The sequence below is a fragment of the Pantherophis guttatus genome, chromosome 1 (assembly GCF_059756535.1).
Source record: "Pantherophis guttatus breed Tessera chromosome 1, ASM5975653v1, whole genome shotgun sequence".
Lineage (NCBI taxonomy): Eukaryota > Metazoa > Chordata > Lepidosauria > Squamata > Colubridae > Pantherophis > Pantherophis guttatus.
In genome coordinates this window covers 286,500,815-286,527,274 of record NC_142063.1, presented here as the reverse complement: position 1 = coordinate 286,527,274, position 26,460 = coordinate 286,500,815, and the positions used below count along the sequence as shown (strand labels likewise).

The window sequence follows — 26,460 nt, the reverse complement described above, 5'->3', positions numbered from 1 at the left end:
AAGCAATTTCTTTCAAATAGCCCTGTTTGTTCACTCTAAGCTCAAATGGTGAAGTCAAACAGAAAAAAAATTCTGTCTAAATATGATTAAGAACTAGAACAGTATCTATTACAGTCTCTGGAGTTGGGCAGTAAAGAACTGGGAGCTGTGATTTCACATTGTTGTGTATAATAAACATCAAATAATAACATATGCCTCTCCTAGGTCCTTAGGAAGGATTTGATATGCGGATAAAAATCCCAGTCCAGCTATCTGACTGACTGTGTGACCAACCATAATTCCAAAGAAAACCAAGAATACAAAAAGTATCTGGTCAAGAAATATCCAAAAACAAGGAAGATCAAGGAAGCCCTGAATGTAATAAAGCATCAAATAACAGCTACAGCCAAGAAGTTCATTTGAGACACAAAGCTCAAATTGCACGCTATAGGCAGAATCTTCAATTTCAGTTGAATCAGAAACATTTCTACTGATCCAACAAGAATTTTGTCAGATGTGTTCTAAGCTCAGCTATGGAACAACCCACAGAAGTCCAACAAGAATAACAATAGCACTTAGACTTATATATCACTTCATAGTGCTTTATCATCCTCTCTAAACATTTTACAGAGTCAGCATATTGTCCCCAACAATCTGGGTCCTCATTTTACTGACCTTGGAAGGTTGGAAGGCTGAGTCAACCTTGAGCCGGTGAGGATCGAACTCCTGGCAGTCAGCAGAATTAGCCTGCAATACTGCATTCTAACCAATGTGCTCTAGAATCCAGCTTGGTTAAAATGGATAAGATTAAAAATAATAAACTGAAAGAACTTGTAATAACAGCAGAAATGGTGGGAAAAAGTCAAGAAACATCAAGAATTGGTCAGCACCATGCATTGCATGGTTTTAGGTTGGAATATCTGACTGGTTGGCACCCATTCATTACCAAGCAGTTTAACAACATGCTGCAAGATTAATTAACATCTAGTAAAATCTAACTGATACTAAAAGAGAAAAGGGCCAGCACCAGGCATCTCCAAGCCAATTAACTGCTTACCAACAACTTTCAAATTGCTAACTGGTATAATAGCTGATGCAGTCCAGCAGCATCTAATTGAAAACAAGCTCTTTTTACCTGCACAGAAAGAAAACTACCTAAATACTGGTAGCAGAGGAGCAAAAGATTAGCTCCTAATTGACAAAATTTGTTTGGAAAACTGCAAGAGAAGAAAGATCAATTTGAATATGAGCTTGGATTGATTACAAGAAGGCATTTGCCTCCTGCCACATGATTGAATAAAGTCCCTAGAAATAACAGGAGTCAATAGAAACATCAGAAGATATTTGTGCAAATATCAATAGCACAATGGAAGATATAGTTGTCAGTCAATGGTGATAGCCAGGGAGATGTTAATATCAAGAGATGACTCTTTCAAGGAGGCTCACTGTGGCCACTACTGTTTGTCATTGCACTGATTCCTCCATCAACAGAATTGAAGAAGTCAGGCCATGGCTATAAAACATCAAAAACATCTGGCAGGCTATCCCACCGTCTTTTACATGGACAATCTGAAGCTGTATGTAAGAACAGCATCTGAAATTTACTTACCAAATAGTATAGGTGGGTGTGAAATGTTGCAAATACACCAAACAGTTGAAGAAGAAAAAAGGGCATTTGAAGAATATCAGAAGTAGAGTGAAGAAGATGCACTGAAGCTAGTAAACCATGAAGGCTGACTGAGTAGCAAAGAGGCCAAACTGCCTATAAGAAAGACCAAATGAAGAATAGAAGAGACATAGCAAGACAAAATATTACATGGCAATACAGGGGGGAAAAAACATCAGGCAAAGCAGATCTGGCAAAGTCTAACAGCAGGAAAATTGAAGAAGGAGACAGAAGGGTTAATTCTGACTACACCAGACCAAATCTTAAGAACAAATACATACAAAGCCAGAATTGAGAAGACAGCAATAGGCAGTAAATGCCACAAATTTCTGCAAAATAACTGAAGAAACAGTGGACTACCTGGTTAACTGCTGTAAGATGATCGCACAAACTGATTAAAAAAACAATGGCATGGCAAAGTAGCAATGATGCTGCATTGGAATACCAGCAAGAAATGCCCTATGCCTGGAAGCAAGCACTGGCAGGACAACAAAGTAGACAAATAACAGAAAATAAAGCAGCTAAGATACCCTGGGACTCTGGAATTCAGACAGACACTTGCCACATAATAGCCCAGACTTAACAATTGTCGATAAGAAAAAAGTCTAGATAGTGGCCATGGCAGTACCTGAAGACAACAGAATAGGAGAGGGAGAATTGGAGAAGATAACAAAATACATCTGCAAATAGAAATAGAATGACTGCAGCAAAAGAAAGCAAATATAGTACCAAAAGTAATAGAGATCTTGGGTGAAAAAAAAGTGACATGACCAGTTTTCACCCTTAACGATGGTTGTAGCATCCCCATGGTCATATGATCAAAATTCAGACGCTTGGCAACTGACTCATATTTATGACGGTTGCAGTGTCCTGGGGTCACATGATCTTTTGTGACCTGACGAGCAGTTTGATTGATTTAACAACTACAGTGATTCAGGAGTGGGTTCTAAATTTTTTTACTACCGGTTCTGTGGGCGTGGCTTATTTTGTGGGTGTGGCTTGGTGGGGGGGGTAATGTGACTGGGTGGGCATGGTCAACTTTTTTTTTTTTTTTTTTACTTTTAAAAGCATTTTTTCTACAACCTTAAGAGGTTGCAGAAAAAAAATGCTTTTAGAAGCCTCTGACGATCAGGGAACTCAGCTGGGATCGCCAGAGGCTTTTAAAGGCTTTTTTTTTTCTACAGCCTCTTCGCCTGAAGAGGTTGTAGAAAAAATGCTTTTAAAAGTTAAAAAAAGAAAGCCTCTGATGAGGTGGGCAGGGTAAGTGAGTGGTGACCAGGCCGGGGACCGGTTCGGGGGCGTGGCCAGCCAATGTTATTACCGGTTCTCTGAACTACTACAAAATTTTTACTACCGGTTCTGCAAACCGATGCGAACTGGGAGCAACCCACCACGGCAGTGATTCACTTAGCAACTGTGACAAACATAGTAAAATGAGACAAACTCACTTAACAAATGTTTCCCTTAGCAACAGAAATTTGGGGCTCAATTTTGGTCATAAGTCAAGGACTACCTGTACATTTGCTTGCTGAAGCTACAAAAACATTTTGTTTCTTCCTTTCAGTGATAAAATCTCCAACAGAAAAAAATAATTGCTTCCCCTTTTCCTTCAACCAGAAAAATGTTACATTTTCAGAAAACTTATAAAGTTTGGTCTCTCCTATCAGAAGCTAAGGACGTTGTATTGCATATTCCATAGTCTCAAATAGTGTTAACTTACTACAAAGTTATTAGTGCTTCTAACTGCAGAAGAGATGAGTTTCTAAGCATCTGTTGAGACAGTAACATATGCTTCTCTCAAAGATTGTCAGTTCTATTCATGGCATAATTTGCACTGGAGAAATTAAAAGTGCACCAGGAGAGATACAATATTGGTGGATTCATTATAGACACAGCATGTGGAACTGCTTTTCTTAAGTGGCATTTGATGTTATTCTCATTTTCTTATCTGAAAATGTTGCCAATGAAATTTTTATCTAGGCAGCCATCAAGCATTGAATCTTACTCAAAGACCCAAGAAAAGAGGTGGAAGAATAATAATGATAATCTGTTTATTAAACAGGACAAAATCATGCAAAAAGAGAATTAAAAACATTGTTAAAGGAAACCAATAAGCTCTATTACAGAATGCATGCAAAAGTCCAACTTCATTCTTTGGCAACTCCAGAACAATAGTATAGATAATACAGAGCCAAGTGGACTAATATCTTGATTTGGTATTAGGTGGTTTCCTAAATCCCAATTTTTAAATCATAACTCATTAAAATTTGCAGCACTTGGTTTTACCTTGATAACATCTCAGCACTAGAAGGAATTTTGGGGGGAAAATAGCTGAATTTCTTATTAGCCTAAGAAAAGACTTACAAAAAAGCAAAATCAGTGTTATCACTATACAGTATGAAGTTTGTTAATCACTAGGAAAAGGATATAATGAATTAGCAATTTGAGCTTATTTGTTTTGATCTGGTGCGTACAAATAATATGATTAAGATACACTAGTAATCCTTCTGCAGTATTTATCTGACTTAAGCAATAACATTGAGGTTCCTGAAAAAATCAAAGTCATTTATAACAATTGGCAATACAAAGTATGTATCTCCCTAGGCAGGCAAAGTGACAGGAGCTACTTGTCAGGATCATTTTTCTGCTTCCCAGTTTCCTGAAATTATTTTTCTCCTTAATTTTTTTCGCACAAGAGACTAAAAGCCCTAGTTACTATCTACATTCAGTTAAGCAGGTTCTTCTGTAAAGTCTAATGAAAATGAGAACACTTATAAACAGAAGATCAATTTTCTCATTGTGCAGTACGGAAGCAATGCAAGTGATTACAACAGTAACTTCTCAATTTATTTATTATTCTTAGCCTTCTGCGTACAGTCATGAACTCAATATAGCTTTAATTCCAATATTATTATGGTTTCTACCCCCATGTTGCTCCAACTAGAAGACAGGCCTAAAGAACTCAAAGGTGTATGAGTATGATATAAAAGAGCTAATATGCCGCTGTACCTGGATAAATGATTGACTTGATAAAGCAAGGCTAAATATATAGTTGACCTGGTTACATTAAGAACAACCATATTTTGATTATATTCCAGTTTTCTTTGCATAGGCTGGCTTTAAAAAATCTTGGAAAAACACATACACACCACAGGGACGCAAATAATAAAAAAAAGAGCATTGGTCCTGTTTGGCTCAGAGTCACTATAGATGGGTTGGTGGGAGGTTTACCTGTGTGGGAGGGGGGATAAGGTGAAAAGTGGGGGAGGCTTGCCCATAGAAGCCTTGTTTAGGCTAACCACAATCACAATATGGTTCACTGGAAGGACAGTTTTACCCAAAATAGTTGCAGGGCTCTTAAAACTCATCTACCCAAAAGCTGAATGGGCTTTTGTGTCTGCACATTAACTCCATCCTTGACCAGATGTGTTATCTGTGGTAATAAAGCTCTGACCTTATCCTAATCCCTCCATACCAAGATAATTATCTTCTGTCCCAAAATCTGTTCTCAATATAACGGAAGTCAATCAGCACTTGAGCTATATTTTCTTGTGCTATCTTACATTTAAGGAGCCCTGGTGGTACAGTGGTTAGAGTGCAGTACTGCAGGCTACTTCTGCTGACTGCCAGCTGACTGCAATTTGGCAGTTCAAATCTCACCAGGCTCAAGGTTGACTCAGCCTTCCATCCTTCCGAGGTTGATAAAATGAGGACCCAAATTGTTGGGGCCAATAGGCTGACTCTGTAAACTGCTTAGAGAGGGCTGTAAAGCACTGTAAAGCAGTATATAAGTCTAAGTGCTATTGCTCTTAAGTAAGCACACATTCCTTTTCTCCTCTTTATAGAAACTGAAACTGGTGCCTTTGAGAAGCCTAGCTCTTTCTCCTAAACAAATTCTTTTCTTTTATATCAGCATGACCCAAATTTATATCCATGCTGTCAGACTATATGCTGTTTTCCACAGGGAAAACATGACAAAACAAAACATTATACTATTTTCTCATAGTCCAACCATGATGCCAGTTTGAAACACACTAAGAATTATAAACCTGCTGTATGTTGTTCATAAACTGCAAATCCAGAGAGGTTTAAATCCAAAACTTCACCAGTCATTGAATTCCTATAGAACATGAAATATCCTCCACTAGGAATCTATCCATGGGTGGTTGGATTTTGTGGTGGTAGAATAAGTCAAAAAGAAGTTGGATGTAGTAGTTAAATATAATTAAGGCATCAAATTAGAAGCCCGGAGACTGTGAATTGTAGTCCTGCCTTAGTCTCTCCCTTAACCATAGGAAGCAGGAAAGTGCAAACCACTTCTGATATCTTGCCAAGAAGCCTGTAGGCTTGGCAATTGCCAGGGCAATTTTCTCCTTTGAAGATTTGATAGAGTCACATATTTTTGGTCAAGATCTTGCTTCAGCCCAGGGTAAGCATAAATGTATCATTACAAAATGATCCCACAATTTGAAAATGGTTTTCATCTATTTACATTTTTTGGTCTGAATTGATTTACATAGACACACACACAAATGTATTTAAATATAATTTTATGGTGAAGAGGAAGCAGTGTTCTTATCTGCAGGGTCTCATAACTTCTAACCCAATCCTATGCAAAATACATGGACGCATAAATTAGTTAAATGGACACCCAAGTCTACATGAAATCATACTATTAAAATGAAAGGGTGAAAAAGATATAGTCAACTTCTAGTGGTTGCTTCTCATCTTAACTAATGCAATATTTTTCCTCTTTTTTTTTCTTTTCCTTCTGTACAATCATGTCCAATTGTCAAAGACTACTTAGAAAAATCCCAGCAGTTTTTTTTGACAAGATTTTTCAAAAGTAGTTGCTGTTGTCTTCTGTCTAGGGCTGAGGAAAAGTGATTATCCAGCTGGCCTTGTGCCTAAGGGAGGACTAGAACTTATGGCCTCCTGGTTTTTAGTCTGATGCCTTACATGTCAAACTCATTCATTTCTCTCATTACTCAAAACACAAGCTATTTTGTCTAATTTTCTAAGTTGGTTTTCTATCTTTCCAAGAGTTCAGCACATTCATCCTTGTTTGGAAAACCCCCCAGAACTTTATTCCACTTTTATCTTTCTGTACGCATTTATGATGTTATGTTCTTGCCAGTAACTATCATTCTCTAATTCTGTCACTTCAGATAATGTGAAATCTCTTGCTCTGCCATTTATTCATTTTTCCCAACTTCCCCTTTTCCTTAAATGGCATGCTAGGACACCTACAAGTTATTCATATGCTTATTTTTCTGAATCCCAACTCAAAATGTTTAATTCTTGTGAAGATTCTGACTGGCTTCACACAATGCATTACTGTAAGCTAGAATTTGTATTGAATAGAATAGAATAGAATAGAATAGAATAGAATAGAATAGAATAGAATAGAATAGAATAGAATAGAATAGAATTTTTATCGGCCAAGTGTGATTGGACACACAAATTTGTCTTGGTACATATGCTCTCAGTGTACATAAAAGAAAGATACATTCATCAAGATTTTTTTTTAAATCAATGATTTTTTATCATTTCTGCTTTTTATCCCCTTTTTTCTTGATATTTTATCTGTCAATATTTTACAGAGCTTACCGGTTAAGTTATATTGAAAAGATACTCATTGATGCTACTGAATAAATAATAACTGAATGCTACTGAATAATAATAACAACAGTCAGTCCTAATTAGGAGTTAGGGACTTAGGAGCAAAATTTTGTAGGGTAGTTATCTGAATGGAAGACTTTGTTCAATTCTTGATCTTTGTTCTGAAGGATGAACTGAGCAGTAAGCAGAATTAGACTCTTATGCGTGAAACAGCAACACATTCAGGTAGTCCTCAACGTACAACAGTTCATCTAGTGACCATTCAAAGTGAAAAAAGTAACTTATGACCATTTTTCACATTTGCAACCACTGCAGCATCCCCACGGTTCAATTTGGGTTCAATTGTGGTCATAAGTCAAGAACTACTTGTACATGATCGAAATTAAGACAGTTGGCAACCGTTTCATATTTATGATGGCTGCAGTGTCACAAGGTCATATGATCACCTATTGTGACCTTCTGACAAGCGAAGTCAATGGGGAAGCCAGATTCTCTTAACAATCGTGTGACTAATAACTGCAGTGATTCACTTAACAACTATGGCAAGAAAAGTCATAAAATGGGGCAAAACTCACTTAACAAATGTTTTGCTTAGCAACAAAAAATTTGGGTTCAATTGTGGTCATAAATCAAGAACTACTCGTACATGTACCGGTATATCTAAATGAAAGATTTGAGATTTTGAAATCAGAATTCAAAAATTCAGAAGAACATGATACAGAAAAAAAAAGTCATAGAGACTGGTGAGGGGCAGATGGGTATAAATCATTATTCCAGCAGGAGATGCTTTGGGACTGTAGCTCTGAGATTATCCAACCAGTAGGGAGGAAAAAATGGTCTGTAAACCAATCTTTATTAGCCAAATAATTACTTATACAATGTGGACTTCTAATCTGATTTTTCCTAGTACCTGTCCATGTGTGCTGAGAGCTCATGGGAGCTAAATTCTAAAACATCTGATTAGCACAGATTGGGGATTAGATGAAAAAAATCCTTTGATAATTTATGTTCAAAATTCTCATAAAGTTGAATTTATATAAGTAAGGAAACCAACTTGCACTCACAGAATTCTCTTGTGCCATGAGAAGATGCTTTCCAGATAATCCCTCAAAATTCTTTATTCTTTTTCATTTTTAGAGTGAAGTCTGAAGTGGATTTAAATGATTTCATACTTTACATACTGTATCTCCATTTCCTTCCTTGTTTTGTACTTTGTTTTTGTCACAGGAGTAGAAAACTATTTAGAATTATCCATAAATGTATAAGGGAAAAACTAGTTAAGAGCACTATAACTAAGACTATAAAAGAGTCATAAGAATGTTTCAAGAATGTTGAAAGTCAATGTCACTTTTCCCCAAAAATGAGGTGACTACATAGCACTAACTAGGTCATCAGTAAACTACATAGCACTAACTGGCCCCATGTACGAGTGGGTGTACCTAAGTGTGTACAGACATACAAGAGATGTCACAACTAACTGTGCTATAGAGAAAAGCATATGCCAAAGATAGCTTCTGTATGTGCTTCTTTCCTATACTTCACTAAATGAAGGAATGTTGAAATTTATGTCATTTGGAGCTGATCCCTTGCAGCCAGATTCTGTGTCAGGTTTGCCAAAAAGCATCCGCTGCATCTGCTATTTCCATCTGCAACCTATCTTGTTACAATCTTATCCTGATGCTCCGAAAGAAAGGAAAAGTTCACAGCAAAAAAACAAGAAAGAGTCTCAGTGCCAGAGCACATGCCTTGCACGTAAAAGGTCCCGGATGCAACCCAAATGTCTCAGAAGATGTAATCAGAAAAACCTCATTGCAAAAGCCTCGTTGCCTTTATCCAAAACTAATGCATGGATCCATTCAAGACAGCCATCTCCTTTTTACTTTCTAGCTACTCATTCTTCTTCCTGGGTTTACCTTATCCTCAAGGTTTATTCATCCTATAATGAACGTTGTGGCTTCCATTTAGCATTTATATTAACACTGAGCTTTTGCTGAAAAAGTATCACATCTTGCTCAAAGATTGTTAAGAGTTGGGCACTGCAGTCAACATTAACTGAAGCGAGTCGCCAATATCTGTGACAAAATAAGGGAACAGCAAAATGCCTTAATTCCTTCCACATGTAAATGTGGAACTACTGGTATAAACAACAATGAAATATGCTGTGAAGCCATTTTCCACCGTATGCCTCCTCCTCTACTTTGTTTTGTTGCCATGAAACTCACTATCCTTGGATGCTTCATTTGTCCTCAGGAAGAAACCATTACCTCACAGCCGATTTTAGAGGTTGACTCCTTTAACGAATTTCAGCCACCTTTTCTAAAACAGAATATGTAATGCTGGAACTGCACTGTTTTACCCCAAATCATAGGAGGCACGGTTTTCCCTTAGATGGATTTATCCAGCCTCATTAAATCCTATTACTTGGTTCAAGATCAATCCGACGAAAATATCCGGTTTCCTCTTTAGGGATGCGTTGTAGATATGGAAACCTCCCTTTCAGCAGCTCACAAACAGATAACTTAAATCGGTGATGCCATTCTCAAAAGACACAAAGGGGCAGGATTCTACGGTCATTGTTATTAGACCGGTTTATAGACGAAATGAATACTTCGGTCCATAAGTAGAGGATCCCCGGGGGCATAACATTCAAGGCAACTTACGACAGAATTGGAGAGAAAGGCGAGAAGAATCACCTTGTTTCTCCCGGGCGTTTTCGGGGGTCTACATGGGGAAACCGAGACGTCCCGCTACGGCCGCACTGGTATGTCCGCTGCAGAAGGAGCGGACCGGGAGGCACGGAGGGCAACAGTGCAAGCGGTAGATTGCGTACCTGTGTGTGCGCAAAACACCCGGCCCAGTTACCGGCGGGGTTGCAAAGCAACCCCTCTGTCGGAGCGGAGGGAAGCACAAGGCGATGCAACGAGCGTGGTCATGCAAAACCGTCACATGCAAATGGTTAACAACGTGTTTTGCTCCGGGCCGCCCGGCGAGAGCAGGCACCTCCGCTCCGTCCTCACCTCCTCTCGGACTCCCTCCGCCTCCTCCTGAGGCACTGAGGTGCTGCTGCCTCTTTCGCTGCTGCTGGCCGCGGCCGCCGAGGCTGGGGGGGACATGGCGCCGACCGGGGGGCCTCTCGGATGGGCGACCAGCAGGCACGGCGGCGGCGCATTATCCCGCCAAGGCGAGCCGACGAGCGCCACCCGAACGGCTGCGTCGGGGCCGGCAGCCCGGCGGCGAAAAGGCGGCAGCCTTCGGCGCCTCCATCAATCCGGGGGCTCTTCGGCTGCTGCGGCGAGGGCTTGCCCGCTCCGCGAGGAAAAGCGACGCGGCGTTTGCGGCGGGTCCAAGATCAGCGCCTGCCCCGCGGACTCGCCGGCTTCGCGCCTGAGGGACTCTCGGCGGAGCCTAAGCGAAAGCTCACGCAGCCCGCCGGCCGTGCACGCACCGCACGGGGATGGGCAAAGGGCGGGAAAAGGGGCGGGAAATGAAGGCGCTGGTGCGAGGCGAGGCAGCTGCTCAGGTGAAACCGGGGGTCGCGAGGTTCGGAGGGGGGGGAAAGGCAAAGGGCGGAGGGAAGGTGGCGAGGAAGGGGCGCCTCAGCGTCCTCGCGCCTCTCTTCCTCTCCTAATCCAGGCGCGAGTGACCTTGAGGCTCCTGAGGCTCCAGTCTCAGCTTGCCTCTCTCGCCCCCTTTGTCTGCCCGGCTCTCTGGGCGGTAGGCGAGGAGAGAAGCAGCCACAGCCAGTCGTTCGCGCTCGCTTCTTTAGCTCCCTCCTCCTCCTCCTCCTCGGCCCTCGCACCTCCCTCTCCCCTCATTCACAGCCTGGGAAGAGTCGAGCCTCTTTCTAGGCGCGCCAAAGCACTGAAAGGCTTTTCACGCGGGCCGAGGCACGAGCGAGTAGGGATGGGATGGGGGGGGGCAGTCCAGATTACTTTGCGAGACCACAAAGCCCCACCGCGTGGGACAAGCCTGAGTGGGCTCGATAGATCTTGGCGCATCCCTGTTTTCTTCAGTTCGCCTTCACTGCAGCCAAGTTTTAAATAATGCGTGGCTCCGGTTTTAAAAGAGGGCAGCCCGATTTCCTGCGCACGCACACACGCAAGTATTTCGGAAAGACTTTCCGAAGGAGTTTTATGGATGGGTACCAAAGCCTAATGCATGGCCTGTCTTATAGAATTAGCTCACTTGCTAAATCGGCTAGCCAACTCGCTGCGGACAATTAGAGTTCTTGTCAAAATAGATGAAAGGATGAGTCCCAAAGGCTCCATTAGTGGCCAAAATGAATAGCCACCCTGCCAGATGTATGTATAGACGCCGAAGCGGAATCTAGTTCTGAAAACTGTGAATCTCAAGCATCAGAGATTGTGTTTCAAAGATGCATGCAAAATGCCAGCAAAAGGTTCCTTTCAGCTGAAAAGGGTGGAGGGGAAGGGACTGTGTGGCTCTTTCTGCCTAGTTTTGAATCCCTATAGAAAGATTATACGTTTTTATTTGAAAAGTAAAGCGTGTAGCTTTTACAAACCCAGCAATAAGTTTGAAAGCTATGAGCAGGAAAACATTTTTGGAGTGGAAGTTGCATTTAGTGGTATGCAGCATGGCAGAAAAACCAAATGCATACATAGAACACTATTTAAAGAAATGCATATTTAATTGGCAACTCTATATTCTGCCTTCAGTAGTGATCAGCCAGATGCTTCTGAATCATAACAAAACATAGAAATCTTAGTGGCCAGGACAACACACTCCCTATCCCTCCCTCTCCTCCTCCTCCTCCTCCTCCTCATCCAACATTACTTATGAACCTTAATATATGGTATGTAAGCTTATGATATGTATTTGGTCTATTCCATTATAGATGCTTTCATTTGTTCATTTAACCCTTGAAGCTATCCACAGGCATATACAACTGAGGAAATTGAAATTAAATTTTTCGAATTGTTTTTCTAAATTTTCATAAAACTAGAACGCATGCCTCCAATATCAGTGGCAAGTAAAGAGCAATTTGCAAAGGTTACAACTGAAAGATACAAGAATGGGAGCACAATCCCTGAGGACTATTGAAACAAACCATCCAAACAAAAGGGAATCTACAGCAGATCTTTCCAAGCTGGACAGCAAGAGAAGATCTCAGCCAGAAAATTACTCTGAGGGAGCAATAACTTACTGAATACAAAAACAGAGCAGCATGCAACATGGTTCTGTTCTGTTCAGAAAAATAATTGGGTGTAGATTGTGCTTATTCTCTGCCAACAAGAAAATAGAAAGGCAGCACTCTAGGGAACTCCCAGAAGTGCAATAATTCAGTTCAGGGCACTTGGGAGAAAGAGCACGTGGGGAAAGATGCAGAAAAACAGATGGGCCATAGTTCACAGCATGATGCAGACAGAATTTCCTACTTGAATTTAAGATTAGCACCAAATCCTCAGAGCTCCCAGGATCTGATGCATCCACACCTGGACTCCCTTGCTGGAGGTCTGAAAGAAAAGTATTAGCTTAGTCCTGCCTGCAAAATGTCTGGTTCTCTCTGCTAGGTAATTCCATCAGGAATATCCCAGACCTAGAGTTGTTGGTTGGGGAATTCTGGGAGTTGAAGTCTACACCTCTTAAAGTTGTCGGGTTGAGATACTGCTCCAAACTCTTGTAGTTGAACTGTGGGTAGATAGCTGCTTGGGTATTTTCTTGCGGCTGTTTTGAGGTTGGTCACCAGGTTCTGTGGTATAAATGTTAATGTTATTTGCATTTGGGATAAGGAGGAGACATGATTTATCTCCTTGATGCATTTCTACATATTGATTTAAATGGAATTAGAATATGCTACATCTACTTTTTTTACAGAAAGGCCATATCAACGAGTTTTGTGAATTTGAATGCCTCCGTTAGGCTCTCCATCCTTAAAATTCCCTATTCAGAGCTCCTGTATTCTAATTCTGAGTATTCAAAATTTCAAGAATGGGGCATTTTCTAAGTCAGTAAAACAGTTTCCTATGTGGCTGCTCAACATTTGATTTTTCATTGTAAGCTTATATCCCAAAATGAGTAAGAATTGTTCTTTATTTTCATTTGTAATGGCTTGGCCCTCATATGTTGACAAATAACAGTTGTGTGTCTGCAAAGGTTAGTTTAGTCATGTCCCATTGAACACAAGAGGCGAGTAGAAATTAAGTGGAGATATTCTGTTTTAGAACTCCACTCAACCCTGAACGCTATTTGAATTCTGGATGACAATGTATTTCTTGAAGTTTCTTATTCAATCCTAGGGCATATCTAAATAGCCAGTCTAATGTGCTGTACTCTTTGAGGCAGCACAAAGATACCAGCATAAATATGCTCTGTGTATAAAGCCAATCTCAACTTTGCTTTGTTAAGGAGGCTGGTGAGTAGTGCTGTCTTAATAGTTTACTACAGGGCAAGATAAGATGCAGCACTTGCTAGATTTTCCTGCCAATGAGAAAAGCATCCATCAATTGTTCTCCCTGATTTGAAATGGGACTGTTGGGGATACAGGGAATTCAAGTAATGTTGGAATAGCAACGTGGGATTTAGCTGGAGAAATTACTTTGAAATAATCACAATTGTGTAATTTAATTTGATTAGAGTTACTTAGGATGTGGGTCAGAGGTGGGTTTCAGCAGGTTCTGACCAGTTCTGGAGAACCGGTAGTGGAAATTTTGAGTAGTTCGGAGAACCAGTAGTAAAAATTCTGACTGGCCCCGCCCCCATCTATTTTCTGCCTCCCAAGTCCCAGCTGATCAGGAGGAAATGGGGATTTTGCAGTAACCTTCCCCTGGAGTGTGGAGGGAATGGAGATTTTACAGTATCCTTCCCTGCCACACCCACCAAGCCACGCCCATCAAGCCATGCCACGCCCACCAAGCCACACCCACAGAACCGGTAGTAAAAAAATTTGAAACCCACCACTGGTGTGATACCTTCCAACAGTTCCTTCCAAGAAAAATTGTTTTTTTTTTTAAATGTACTGTTCAGCTTGCCCATTTCTCTTAAAAGGGATGCAAAGATGGTATTTCATCCCATTTCTCTAACTCCCAACTCTCTAACAAGTTGGTGTCTTTATTTCTCCCTGCTTTTACAACCTCTGTAGCAGAATATTTCTTTCAAAAGACTCTTTCATGAAAGAGAATTGTGAATCAGAAGGACTCCCAGATAAGGAGCTTTTAGTGCTATGGGTCAAAAAGTGTTATGAGCCAGCCTACTTTTTTCCATCCTCAGTGGATTTTCCAAGGTGAGTAGTAGTACATAATAGAGATGAGGGAATGAATGGAAAACAGCAACCTCTAACTGTCTTGTAATATTAAGTGAGTGAGATTGGGTAATTTCACAACAACAGCTTTTTATGATTGTGAGTTCCTTCCCTTTTCATATCTCAAGTCCAACAACATCAGCCACAAATTAGCACAAGCTTTTTGTAAGGAGCACTCTGCATTATCATTTCAAGGTTGTCATGGATAGCTGACAACTTCTCCTCTCCTCCAATCAGTATTTTTACAGAAACCCAAGAAGGAATTTTATAATTGACAAATACCAGCTCATTTTATGAGATTCTTAGCTGGTTCTAACAAACACATCCTTCTTGCTTTCCCTCATTGGACAAAAGGACTGTCGGCATTTTTACTGTGATCTACTTTATAAGAAATCTCACCATTAAAAGGAAGGTGGAGCTGGATTTCATTCCCAGTGTTTCCATGGGAACAATGGCAAGCTGGAGAAGCTTGTAGCAGATTTCTCAGTTTGCCACAGTGCCCCTTTCCTTCACCTAGAGAGACATAGCCTATGTCCTTTTGGGGTTGAGAGAATGAGGGAGGGGCTCTCTCCTTAATTGAAATGCATGCAACCTGAACTTGAAACACAAGAAGAATGTGGAAAATTCTTTTCCCTAGAATAAACATATTTTAAATTACATAAATATATGATGAAATGATTTTTGCAGAAGTGTTTTATTTTCAATGCCTATGCCTGAAAGCAAAGACAAATATATTTTTATAGCTACTTGATATGTGAATATTGTTGTAGTGTGAGGAAAGTGCTTATTCCTTTTCTGCTTCTTGTGGCTGGGCATTCTCTATATTGCAAACATTACAACTGTAGGATTGAACTCATTTTCCCCAGGATACACCCCGTGGCACTGCTTTGAGCAACAGAATATAGAAACAACCCAGAGAAAATAAGCTCCTGTATTGACACAACACTTAAAGGACAGAATAAAATCCCTTTCAATATCCAAGTGTCTTTGCTTCCCCTCTATTACAGGCATGGGATCTGTGAGCCATATGCAAACCATTGAATTCATCTTTCTGTCCCAGACCTCCCAATAGGATTATATTCCTGAAATGCAAAATGGTTATTGTAATAACTCTTTATAATTACAATTTAATCTGCAAAAGAAAGGTGTTCAGCCTCTGGGTAATGGGAAAAGCTATATTTCCTGGGGGGCCCAGTGCCACCCTTTTTGTAAAAAGTAAATTTCAGAGTTTCCTATATCATAGTTCATTGTGTCCACGTATTTACATTTGTTTTGTTCCTTCAGACATAATGTCTTTCTTAGAGGTGGGGCAGCAGTGACTCTGGCTCCAATATTACGTGAATGTTTATTAAGATAGTAATAAAATGTTGATATTCATGATAAGAAATAGAATCAGATAGAACAGGAATGCCACTTAGCAAATAAATCTTACTGTTGGTTTCATACCTTTGTGTGTCTCAAATTTTATACTAAGATTGTTGCATGGTTTCCTTAGTAACCATCTCATACATGTTATAGAGTTACATGTTCAAGTGCCTACTTTAATTGATGCATTATTGCTGAAGTGAATTTGCCAGTCTAAAGCCATTTGTTAGATCATTATGCAAACAAGCACTCAAAATATAATTGCAACTTGAGTTTTGTAGATATGGATCTTTATTTGTTGGCAGCAATAATTTTATAATAGCTGGTCAACTTCTTGAGTTGCAGATCAGGGCATACCCAGCATATAAGAATATCTGTATATGTAATAGAATCTACACAATTAAAGCTACAGGGAAATCAAATCATTGCTGTTGCTGCTGGTTCCAAGTAATAATTAATGCTAGCAGGGGAATAACAAAACTGGGGAGACAAATTACATTGCACACTGCAAGCACCAAGTACTAGAAGGGCTGCTCTGTTTCAAATTTGCCATCAGTGACTGGTACCTAAGGTTTTGTGTGTGGGGGGGGGGAGAACTTGGAGCTTAGATTCAGAGTTCTATTATCTGCTTCCGACTTTCCTCCTCAACATTGTGGTAGAGGAAATCCTGGGCTCCAATTGGGCTTCCAACTGTGTTCAGTCCAATTTAGCCCAGAATTTTCCCTTTGTTGTTGTTGTTAGTTACAAAGTCATGTCTGACCCATCGTGACCCCATGGACAACGTTCCTCCAGGACTTCCTGTCCTCTACCATCCTCTGGATTCTATTTAAGCTCACGCCTACTGCTTCAGTGACTCCATCCAGCCACCTCATTCTCTGTCGTCCCGTTCTTCATTTGCCCTCAATTTTTCCCAACATTAGGCTCTTCTCCAGTGAGTCCTTCCTTCTCATTAGGTGGCCAAAGTATTTGAGTTTCATCTTCAGGATCTGGCCTTCTAAAGAGCAGTCAGGGTTGATCTCCTCTAGGACTGACCAGTTTGATTGCCTTGCAGTCCAAGGGACTCGCAGGAGTCTTCTCCAGGATCATAGTTCAAAGGCCTTAATTCTTTGGCACTCAGCCTTTCTTATGGTCCAACTTTCACAGCCATACATTGCAACTGGGAAAACCATAGCCTTGACTATACACACTTTTGTTGGCAGGGTGATGTCTCTGCTCTTTAGAATGCTGTCTAGATTTGCTATAGCTTTCCTCCTCAAGAGCAAGCATCTTTTAATTTCTTGGCTGCAGTCCCCATCTGCGGTGATCTTGAAGCCCAGGAAAATAAAATCTGTCACTACCTCCATTTCTTCCCCATCTATTTGCCAGGAATTGAGAGGGCTGGATGCCATGATCTTAGTTTTCTTAATGTTGAGTTTCCCCTATTTGAACCCAACTCTGATCCTTTCTGCTGTATTACCCTCATCTTATACTTAAGATGGCTTAACAATGCTGGAAAGATGATGAAATTACTTTCTACCTCTTGGGTCATTTTCATATTTTATACAGCTTTCACAATTAATCAAAGCTACAATAATGTCACCAAAATGGGAGGAACAAAAATCTACAAACATTTTATTACCAGGATGGTGGATCATTTATAACTTTTATGGATTCTCCTGGAAAAGTTACAATAGGCTGCCACCTGTCAATCTAGCTCTCCTAACACATCCTAATATATTACCTGTTTACCAATGACTTCTTCCGCTAGCTCAGCTCTAAGAAAAATAGAAAAAAAGGTCCTTTGGAACTTCCTGCCCCCAAATCTTGAAAAACAGAACTTAACAAACCTAAAGAAGGGGAAATTGTGCAAGTGTAAAGGCTTGCACAGAGAGAAAGCTTTAAGGAAAAATGTCTTTATTAAACCGATGGAGCCAAATATGTAAATATAAAATGGAGTAGGAGCTTATTGGGAAAGAGGAAAACAGAACAGCAAGAAAGGACAACAGTGATAAATACATAATTTCAAATGAAACCAATGCAGCTTTGCCTCTTGTCTAATATTTGGGGCTTTAGCGCATGTTCAAAGTTGAGGATAGTAGGAGAAAAATAATCTAGCCTCCTTGAAAATTGCTAAGCAGACCCTTTGGTATCCTCTTCTGTACACTCTCCTCAGTTTTATAGAGTACAAATAATAAATAAAATCCAGCTTCTTTGAGGAAATTATTTACTCCTTTGCTCAATCAAGCGAAGTGTTCTATTTATTTTATTTATTATAACATTTATAGTCCACCCTAATTCATGGCTAGCTAGCAAATCAGAAAATTATATAGTGTCTGGATCCATTTTCCTAATGATCCTCGGTTTGATGGTAAAAATATGTCTAGCTTCATAAATTATGCTGTTATGTTAGAATGGATAATGGAAGAAGTTTATTTGGGAATCAGAAGATTAATTTCTTCAATAAGGCTAAGGTTAGTGAGGCTGGAATATGTTATTTAAACATATCTCAGCCTCCCAAGTGACCCATTAAGCATCCATTAATTCAGAAAGGGAAAGAAAGTATCCTAGAGTTTAAGCCCTAGAGTTCAGATATATAAGTCTGTGGCATGTTGGCATGGTAGTGGGAAATCAATTGTTGTATTTCAGGCTTCTTTCTTGTATACAATAAAGTTTCTACTCTTTCCAAGATGTATATAGAAGTTTTCAAGAGCATAACTAAGTGTATGGAGACATGTAATTTACTGCTTAGCTTGGGTGTGATGATTGACACTTCTATTCAGTAACCTGGCTCTTTCTGATAACTCTGTAATTGGCTGGATCAAATATATAGTAAATAAACATAGTGTCATGAAGAACGCTAACGAGATCTTTTGAAATCTTACATTTACACTATGGCCATACTGTATAAGGTTGTAATTTACTGTATTGAAATGGAACAGCCTAAAGACAATACAATAATCTGAATTTGATATCAGTAAATTCAGTAGAAGGCTTGGGGAACACAACCCAACTTTCACTAAAAGAGAGGCTATGCAACAGGATAGAGAATATAAGTACTGTCTGCTATCCCATTATGTAATTTTGCAGTCATACAAATTAATGATAGTCTGAGTCTGGCAAATAATTTGAAGGAAATCTCTCACAGGCAGAGGAAACTGAAATGGAGTAAGAAATTGATAGCATTACAGTTGCAATTCAGAGTGGGAAGAAAATACCTAACAAGCAAAGATAGTCTTAGAAACTCTCAGATTACTAAAAAAAATCAGGTTCCAGGATGATTTATCACCCAGCTTGTTCACCTGCCTTGCCTGTGAAGCTGTTCTTAATCTACTACATATGTGGAAGAAGGAAGAAAGTCCTTTAAAGTAACCAGGTTCTAGCTTTTAACATCACCTGTATTGTACCTGACTGTCCCCTCAAATTTTTAAAGATTAATAAAAAAGCAAATAGGAACTTGCTATATTAAAAGTAGGCTCTAACATTTATTTTCAGGAATGTCTCTGGGTTCATAAAGATATAACTGGAAGTAGAAGCATCTTTGGAGGCTAGTTTATCTTCTGATAAATGGGTTATTTGTAAATAATCTTGGTCATAATAGCAACTATTTTATAAGCAAGCACATTTCCCATACCAGCCATTTTGTGAGTGAGTTTACTACATGCTTCAAAATCAAAATGCGTCATCAGCCCTACTGCTTACCTTTGGACTAGGCCAGCTAGAATAATATTTACTTACCATAGTCTACTTGCAATCAAATAAAATCAAGTAAAAGTCCTAAAAGATTATTTCAGACAGCAGTATAAGGAAGGGGGGAGGGTGGGTGGGAGGGTGGGACGGAGGAAGGAAGGAAGGAAAGAAGGAAGGAAGGAAGGAAGGAAGGAAGGAAGGAAGGAAGGAAGGAAGGAAGGAAGGAAGGAAGGAAGGATATAGCGGACAGAATCCATTGAAGCATGAGGCCTCCTTCCACTTCCCAATGGGGCCAATTCATAAATATTCCATGATATTGTGGTCAGCAAAGAAGATACAATTTGGAGAATACAAACATCAGCTCCAGGAACAGCTGGTTACCTGGGTAACATAATCCAACTCATTACTTATTCATGGAGTTTGATGCTAGGTTCAGCTTTGGAGCTTCTGTCCAACCCAATCTCTTCTATACCTCTAGAGTTAGCAGCTTGTCATCTTCACAGCTTCTAATTCCATGTCAACTATTATTGCAAGAAGCAGATGTGCTTCTCCCTTTTTTCCCTTCTGAAACTGCTTCTTGGTCCATTTATGAATGTTTTATACTTCCCCAACCTTTACTGAAATTCAGAATCATTACTAAAAACTCCCTATTTGATTTAGGAAAGAAGAAATCATATGAAGCATTTGGGAACAGCAGCTGAAGATGGGACATAACTTCTAAAAAATGAACTTATCAAGTGGTAGAGCCACAGCTGTGTCATAATGATGCCTTTGCTTTTAGAGAAGGTAAGTATAGTGCACCAAAAAATAACGTAGAGTTTGGGATCCCCTGTTCTGTTAGCTGCATTGGTTGCCACTGTGCTTTTGGATGCAATTCAGGAACAACTGTTCTTCTTCCCAATTACCTCTACCAACTCATTAGGTTCAGCAAGAAGGATCCACTTCAAGACTCAACTATTACAGAGTGCCATCTGGTGGTGCCCAAAAAAGAGCCTTTCTATCATGACACATGCCCTTTGGAACATAATTCCCTCAAGGATTAAATTGCCCCTAATCAGCCCTCTTTAAGGCCCTAAGTAAAAGTAAAGATTCCTCCCACACCTGTCCAGTCATATCCAACTCTAAGGAGCAGTATTCACCTCCATTTCTTAGCTGAGGGAGCCAGCATTGTCTAAAGACACTTCCATGAACATGTGGCCAGCATGTCTCTACACCAAGGTTCACAGAACACTGTTACTTTCCCAACAAAGTGGTACATATTTATCTACTTGCATTTACATGCTTTCGAACTGCTAGGTTAGCAGGAGCTGTGGCAAGTAACAGCAGCTCACCTCACTGCAGGTCTCAACCCAGTTGACAAACTCAGTGTCTTTAACCCTGGAGCCATCAAGATATTGTTTTGCCATCTGGCCTGGGGATCCAGGTGTGTACCTCACCCTCTGCCACAGTTGTGCTCGTGTGTGGGTGATTTTCTACCTCAACTGTGAATTATGTTTTTTTCTTGTTTTGTGTTTTTTATGCTATTTTAATTATTATTAGATGCTCAGTGTCCAGATTTTGAGATGGGTGGCCATATACATTGAAATAATAATTAAGTAACTCCTCTTCAACTTCACACATCCAGAATAGCTTTTTGGCTAATGCAGAAAAAAGCATGTATTTCAGATGATGCACTGCTTTATTGGTAGCCTTTCCGTGCATGCTGAATGATGTAAGGTACTTCGGCATATTCTGACTACCTCTTTTGGTTGATATATGTCATCTACTTCCTTCAACTCGTAAAGGAAATTCAAAATCCACAACCATCTGAGTACCAGTAATACTTTTACAGAATTATCATCCTGGCAGTGTAATGTGAAGTAATTCAAAACTATCAGTCTAGGCTAAAAGTAAAATACTGACAGTCCCATTATGCTTAAGGCATATCTCGCTGCTAACCTTATTCACACAATGAGATCCCGAGTCAGTTGAAGTTAATGAACTGCACCAAGCTGTAGGGCTATGATGCCAGTTCCTGTTACTGTAGCTGTACAGATATGTACTGAGACAGCTGTGGACTAAATGAAATATCCTGGCCCAATTCTTTATGAGATTAGGAATGCAAAAGGAGCATGTCTGATTGGTGGAATCAGAATTCTTCATACGTCATCCAATACTTACAAGGGGAAAGCATTATGGCACCCACTCCATTTTGGCACCAAACACACAGAGACTATAGACCCGTGATGGCGACCCTATGGCACGAGTGCCAGAAGTGGCATGCAGAGCCATGTTGCCTGGCATGCGCAGCATTGCCCATTCCATTTCCAGGTTTCCGGTGCACGCATGCGCACCAGCCAGCTAGTCTTCTGGTAACTGGTGCACATGCACACATGACAATCAGCTGGCCTTAACGAGTGCGGCAGTGCCAGAAACTGGAAGATCAGCTGGCCAGTTGATCGACCATTTCCCGGTGCACGCATGGCCACTGGGCAACTCTTCTCAGTACATGTGCTCACCGGCCATGCTGTGGACGTCCACTTGCAGCCCCAGGACATCCATCCCCTTTCTAGCCACGAGCGCTGCCGCCAATCACTTCCCTGCATCTGCCCACTTGCCTGCCTCGTCACCGCCACCATCACTGTGAGGAAAGGCCCCAAAGCTGCCCTGCCCAGGATCCATGTGGGCTGCCGCAGGGGGAGGCCAGGCATGGTTGGCTGGATGCTGCCCAGAGCGCAAGGCTGGCAGGAGGAGCCAACGCTGCCTCTTAGCCAGCGCCAATGGTCTGCCACCACAGCCTGCCTGCAGCCACCCTCTCTGCTCCGCCGGCTGCTCCTGCCACTGCCAGGGAAGCTTCTCTCCATCCCCACCAGAGGCTTGGGGCCATGCAAGAAGCCCGCTTGGGCAGGGAGGGAGGAAAGCGTGCCCCTTCACCTCAATCCCAGCAATGACAGTTCTTGTACTGCTGCTTCCCCAGCGGCAGCAGGAGCAGCGGGCCAGGGCTTCCCTTCCTCCCCGCCGGAGGCTTGGGGCTGCACAAGAAGCCTGCTTGGGTGGGAAAGGAGGGGAGCCCTGGCCCATGTGTCCTCGCCACCACCACCCCCTCTCCCTGGGGAGCCGCGGCTGTCACACTACCACTTCCGGCTGGGATATTGGAGCAGCCAGGAGAAGAAGCCGCTGGCAGGGAGGCAAACTGCCCCAGGAGGCCTGGAGGAGAGCGCAGCTCCTCACTCATGGAGACCCGCCAGCCGGGAAGCAATTGCGGTAAGCGGTAAGAGGCATACTGGCTGGAAAGTGGTCATGCTCCCTTGGAAGAAGTGGCAGGAGAGGGTTGCACCAACCTTTGTAGGCGTGAACAGCCTGCCGCCATTCACACCGTCAAAGTTTGATGCAGGAGGCTTTCCAGGCCCAAAATGGGGCACAGGGGAGCGGGGCGCATGCGCGGGGGTGTATGATAAACTGTGAAAACTGAAGTTATCTTAGGAAAGGCATTGATCAGTTGGAAACAGCTTGATTCTCTCATTTGTTTTCACCAAGAAAGCAAGCAAGCATTAAAATATGCTACAATTGCTCCCCAGAAGCTTAGTGGTAGACAAGTAATAGAATTTGTGTGTATGTGGGTGGGTGCGCCCGCATGCATGTGTGTAGAGAGAGAGAGAGAGAGAGATTTCCAAGTCATCTAACTACAGAATAAAAGCCACTTTTAATTTATGGACTGCAATCTACCATGCTGATTTTTGATTTCCCAACTTAACTCAGTCAGCTGCTTATTTGGCTGCCTTTGATTAACAGAGTCATGGACATCTGAAAGTAAAAAAAAACCCCGTAAATAAAATTGATTGGAATGATCAGAACGTTTGCTAATTTCAGAAACATCAACTCTGACCATTTGCTAGGATAAAACGGGCAATGTAATAAAATGTTTTTAACAATTTCAATAACCCCTTTGCCACATCGGGTAGCACATTTATATCTATTAATATAGAAAAACAAGACTCTGCATGCAACAGTAATGACCACACAAACAATATTTGTTCTTGTAGACAACTAGATATATTCTTCATGTAAACGTTGATGGGATTTTTTTTCTGCTTTCCTGTCTTAGTGTGGATTGCCATCTGCTGGTAGGCTCTATGACTTAAACTATTATAGTTTTTATTCAAAAAAACAATAATAAAATTATGGAATTTGAAGGGACCACAAGACCCCTACTTCAACTTTCGAAAAAAAGCTATTTTGAACCATTTTGAGAGATGATTTATCCAGCCTTTTCTGAAAAACTCTCTAGAGACAGAGAAGCCACCATCTCTGTATTTAGACTGCCCCGTTGTGTAGCAGATTGCACTGTCAGGGTGTTCTTCCTAATATTTAAATGAAGTATAAATAATTTCAATTTATACATGTTATTTCTGATCCTAGTTTTTGTGACAACAGAAAAAAAAATCATGATTATTTTCCCTATTGCACCTTTTAATGTTCCGGAATACTATATTACGGCTCTCCTTCTCTCTAAACTATTGTCTTCCATTCCCTTCAGCCTGTTTGTAGAGCCTTTTAAATTTCTGTGGCATCTTTGTGGTCCTTTTCTGAACCTATAATAACTTGTCAATATCCTTCTGGAAATGTGCCCAGAATTGTATACAATACTCTAGGTCTGGTCCACCAGTACAGTTAGAGCAGAATGCTAAAAGGAATTCATACATCTTTGATGCAATGGCTTTTCTGATGTAGCTAACAACTGCATTAGCTAAAAGTCTGTAGGGATTCTCAGTCATCCAGGTCATGGTTATCCCAAAGAAGCTTTTTCAGGAGGCAACTGGACTTTCTTGTTTTTTTCTTTGAAGACATTTCACTTCTCATCCAAGAAACTTCTTCAGAAGAAACTTCTTGAATGAGAAGTGAAAAGTCTTCAAAGGAAAAAGAAAAGTCCAGTTGCCTCCTGAAAAAGCATTTTTGGGACAACTGCATTAGCTCTTCTAACAACTGTCTCATACCATTACCTCATGTGTAGCTGTTTGTCAATGATTATACCCTACGTAGTGGCTTGTGGAGGAGGTGTTTTTTAATAGCCACAAAATGATTCACAAAAGGAAGAATGGGGGCTGAGTGCTGGCTAGCTAGCTAGCTAGGTTTTTGTTTGCTTGTTTGTTTATTAACATCCAAGGTGCTGCTAGAGATTTTTTTTGCACATCCAAGAGGCAAGTAACAGGAACAGTGGTTGGAAGTATCTATAATGGGATGTAGCTACTCAAAATAAAAAGTTGTCAAATTGGGGAGTGGCTCTACAAGTTACAGTATCTGGAAAGATAAATCTGTACTTTCTCTAGCAGCTTGCTGAGTGAGGGGTTGGAGAAAGGGGAGAGGGAAAGAAAAAAATAATAGCAGAAAGAAAGTAGAGTTGGTGGCCCCCAGCCTTAGAGAATGTAACTCCCCATAGAAAATACTGTCCTAAAGAGAAGCAATAGGAAAATAAAATACCTTAAGTCACCAGAAGGAAAATTTATGACTCAGAATCACCAGAATTGTGTTCTTTGTGTCAATCAGCATCTCTCTCTCCCTCTTTCACTCTCTCCCCCTCCCTGATCTCTAGTTTAATGTGAGTTACTACAGAATTAACACTTCCTCATCCCATGAGGTAAGACCTGAAAATATGTAGGCAAATATCTGTCTTACTCTGATATTGGCCTGTTTTTAGTATATACTGTAATTCTCTAGCTGTCAGGTCACACTCATGCCTAGAATGATGACAATGTGAGCCAGCTACATCCCCCCACCCCCAATGCCATTTTCACTGCAAAAATTGTTGGTTTCAGGACAAGCTGCACCAAACAAAAACTGAGAGCATCCTCCAGGAGCTGAACTGGAGAGACATCAGGATCTCTGGCAGAAGTCATCTTCTCCTTGCAGTAGCTTCGCATCTCCTGCTTCTGGCATTTCATTTGTATTTGACATATCTAAATGGTATATTATATTTAACAGCCTCTTTCCTCTGGGAGATCAAGACAGCTTACAAGGTGGCCAGTCTATTTCTGCTTAACTAGCACTATGGGATAGGTTACACCGCATGGTGGCACAGTGGTTAGAATGCAATACTGCAGGCTACTTCTGCTGCCTGCTGGCTGACTGCAGTTCAGCAATTCAATTCTCACCAGCCCAAGGTTGACTCAGCCTTCCATCTTTCCGAGGTCGGTAAAATGAACCAGATTGTTGGGGGCAATATGCTGACTCTGTAAACCGCTTAGAGAGGGCTGTAAAGTGATATCTACAGTAAGTCTACATGCTATTGCTATTGAGAGAGATTGAGAGGTCCAAACTCCTCCACTATCTGATGGAACTTGAACCTGACTCTCCTAGATTTCAGTCAAAAATCTTTCAAGAACATTGGATTGCTCTCCAGGAGAGAGAAGATTTTTGAGAATTTAGGAAACTAACCCTAGCATAGAAATGGGAAAGACTCAGACAGAGGAAATTACATCTCTTTGAATATTGCGGATATACAGGAGGAAATAAAATTAACTAGATAATGGAAAAGATTAGAAGATTCTTAGCAGACATGATGGAGCCTGCAAAGATATCAGAAATGAAGGTGGAGAGATTGTTCCCAGAGAACTGACAGAAATAATACATAGAACTGAGGAAAGGGTACAAAACTTGTGAAGCTGTGCATAGAAGGTATCTCTACCACCAGGCACTGACAGATCCACAGGAAGAGAAAGGAGAGAAGTTAGCCTGGAAATGATGGATAGGAAGAGAAGAAAGGGATTAGCTCAGAAGAAGCAGCAATCTGAGAAGGTAAAACAGGAAAGAGCAAGATTTACTCAATAGTTACAAATGGCAAAGCTGTCAATTTATGAGAGCTGGGAAGCTTACTTATTAGAAAGAGGTAGGCTAAGAAGATAAAGAAAAATAAAGGGCAAGATCAAAA

The 26,460-nt window shown here is 40.9% G+C and overlaps 1 protein-coding gene and 1 long non-coding RNA gene across 2 annotated transcripts in view; one reads left to right on the top strand and one right to left on the bottom strand.

Moving 5' to 3' along the window:
• The window catches only part of TMEM151B (transmembrane protein 151B), a 20,554-nt gene extending 9,455 nt beyond the window's left edge, over window positions 1-11,099 (bottom strand). Inside the window, exon 1 of the mRNA XM_087883090.1 lies at window positions 10,285-11,099. Coding sequence (XP_087739216.1) covers window positions 10,285-10,380 — 96 coding nt within the window. The 5' untranslated portion in view covers window positions 10,381-11,099. The remainder of the gene's footprint in view (window positions 1-10,284) is intronic.
• Window positions 10,681-26,460, top strand: LOC117671844 (uncharacterized). Its single transcript, XR_004593025.3, has 3 exons — window positions 10,681-10,787; window positions 20,217-20,342; window positions 25,349-26,460. It is a non-coding gene; the product is annotated as an uncharacterized LOC117671844 (long non-coding RNA).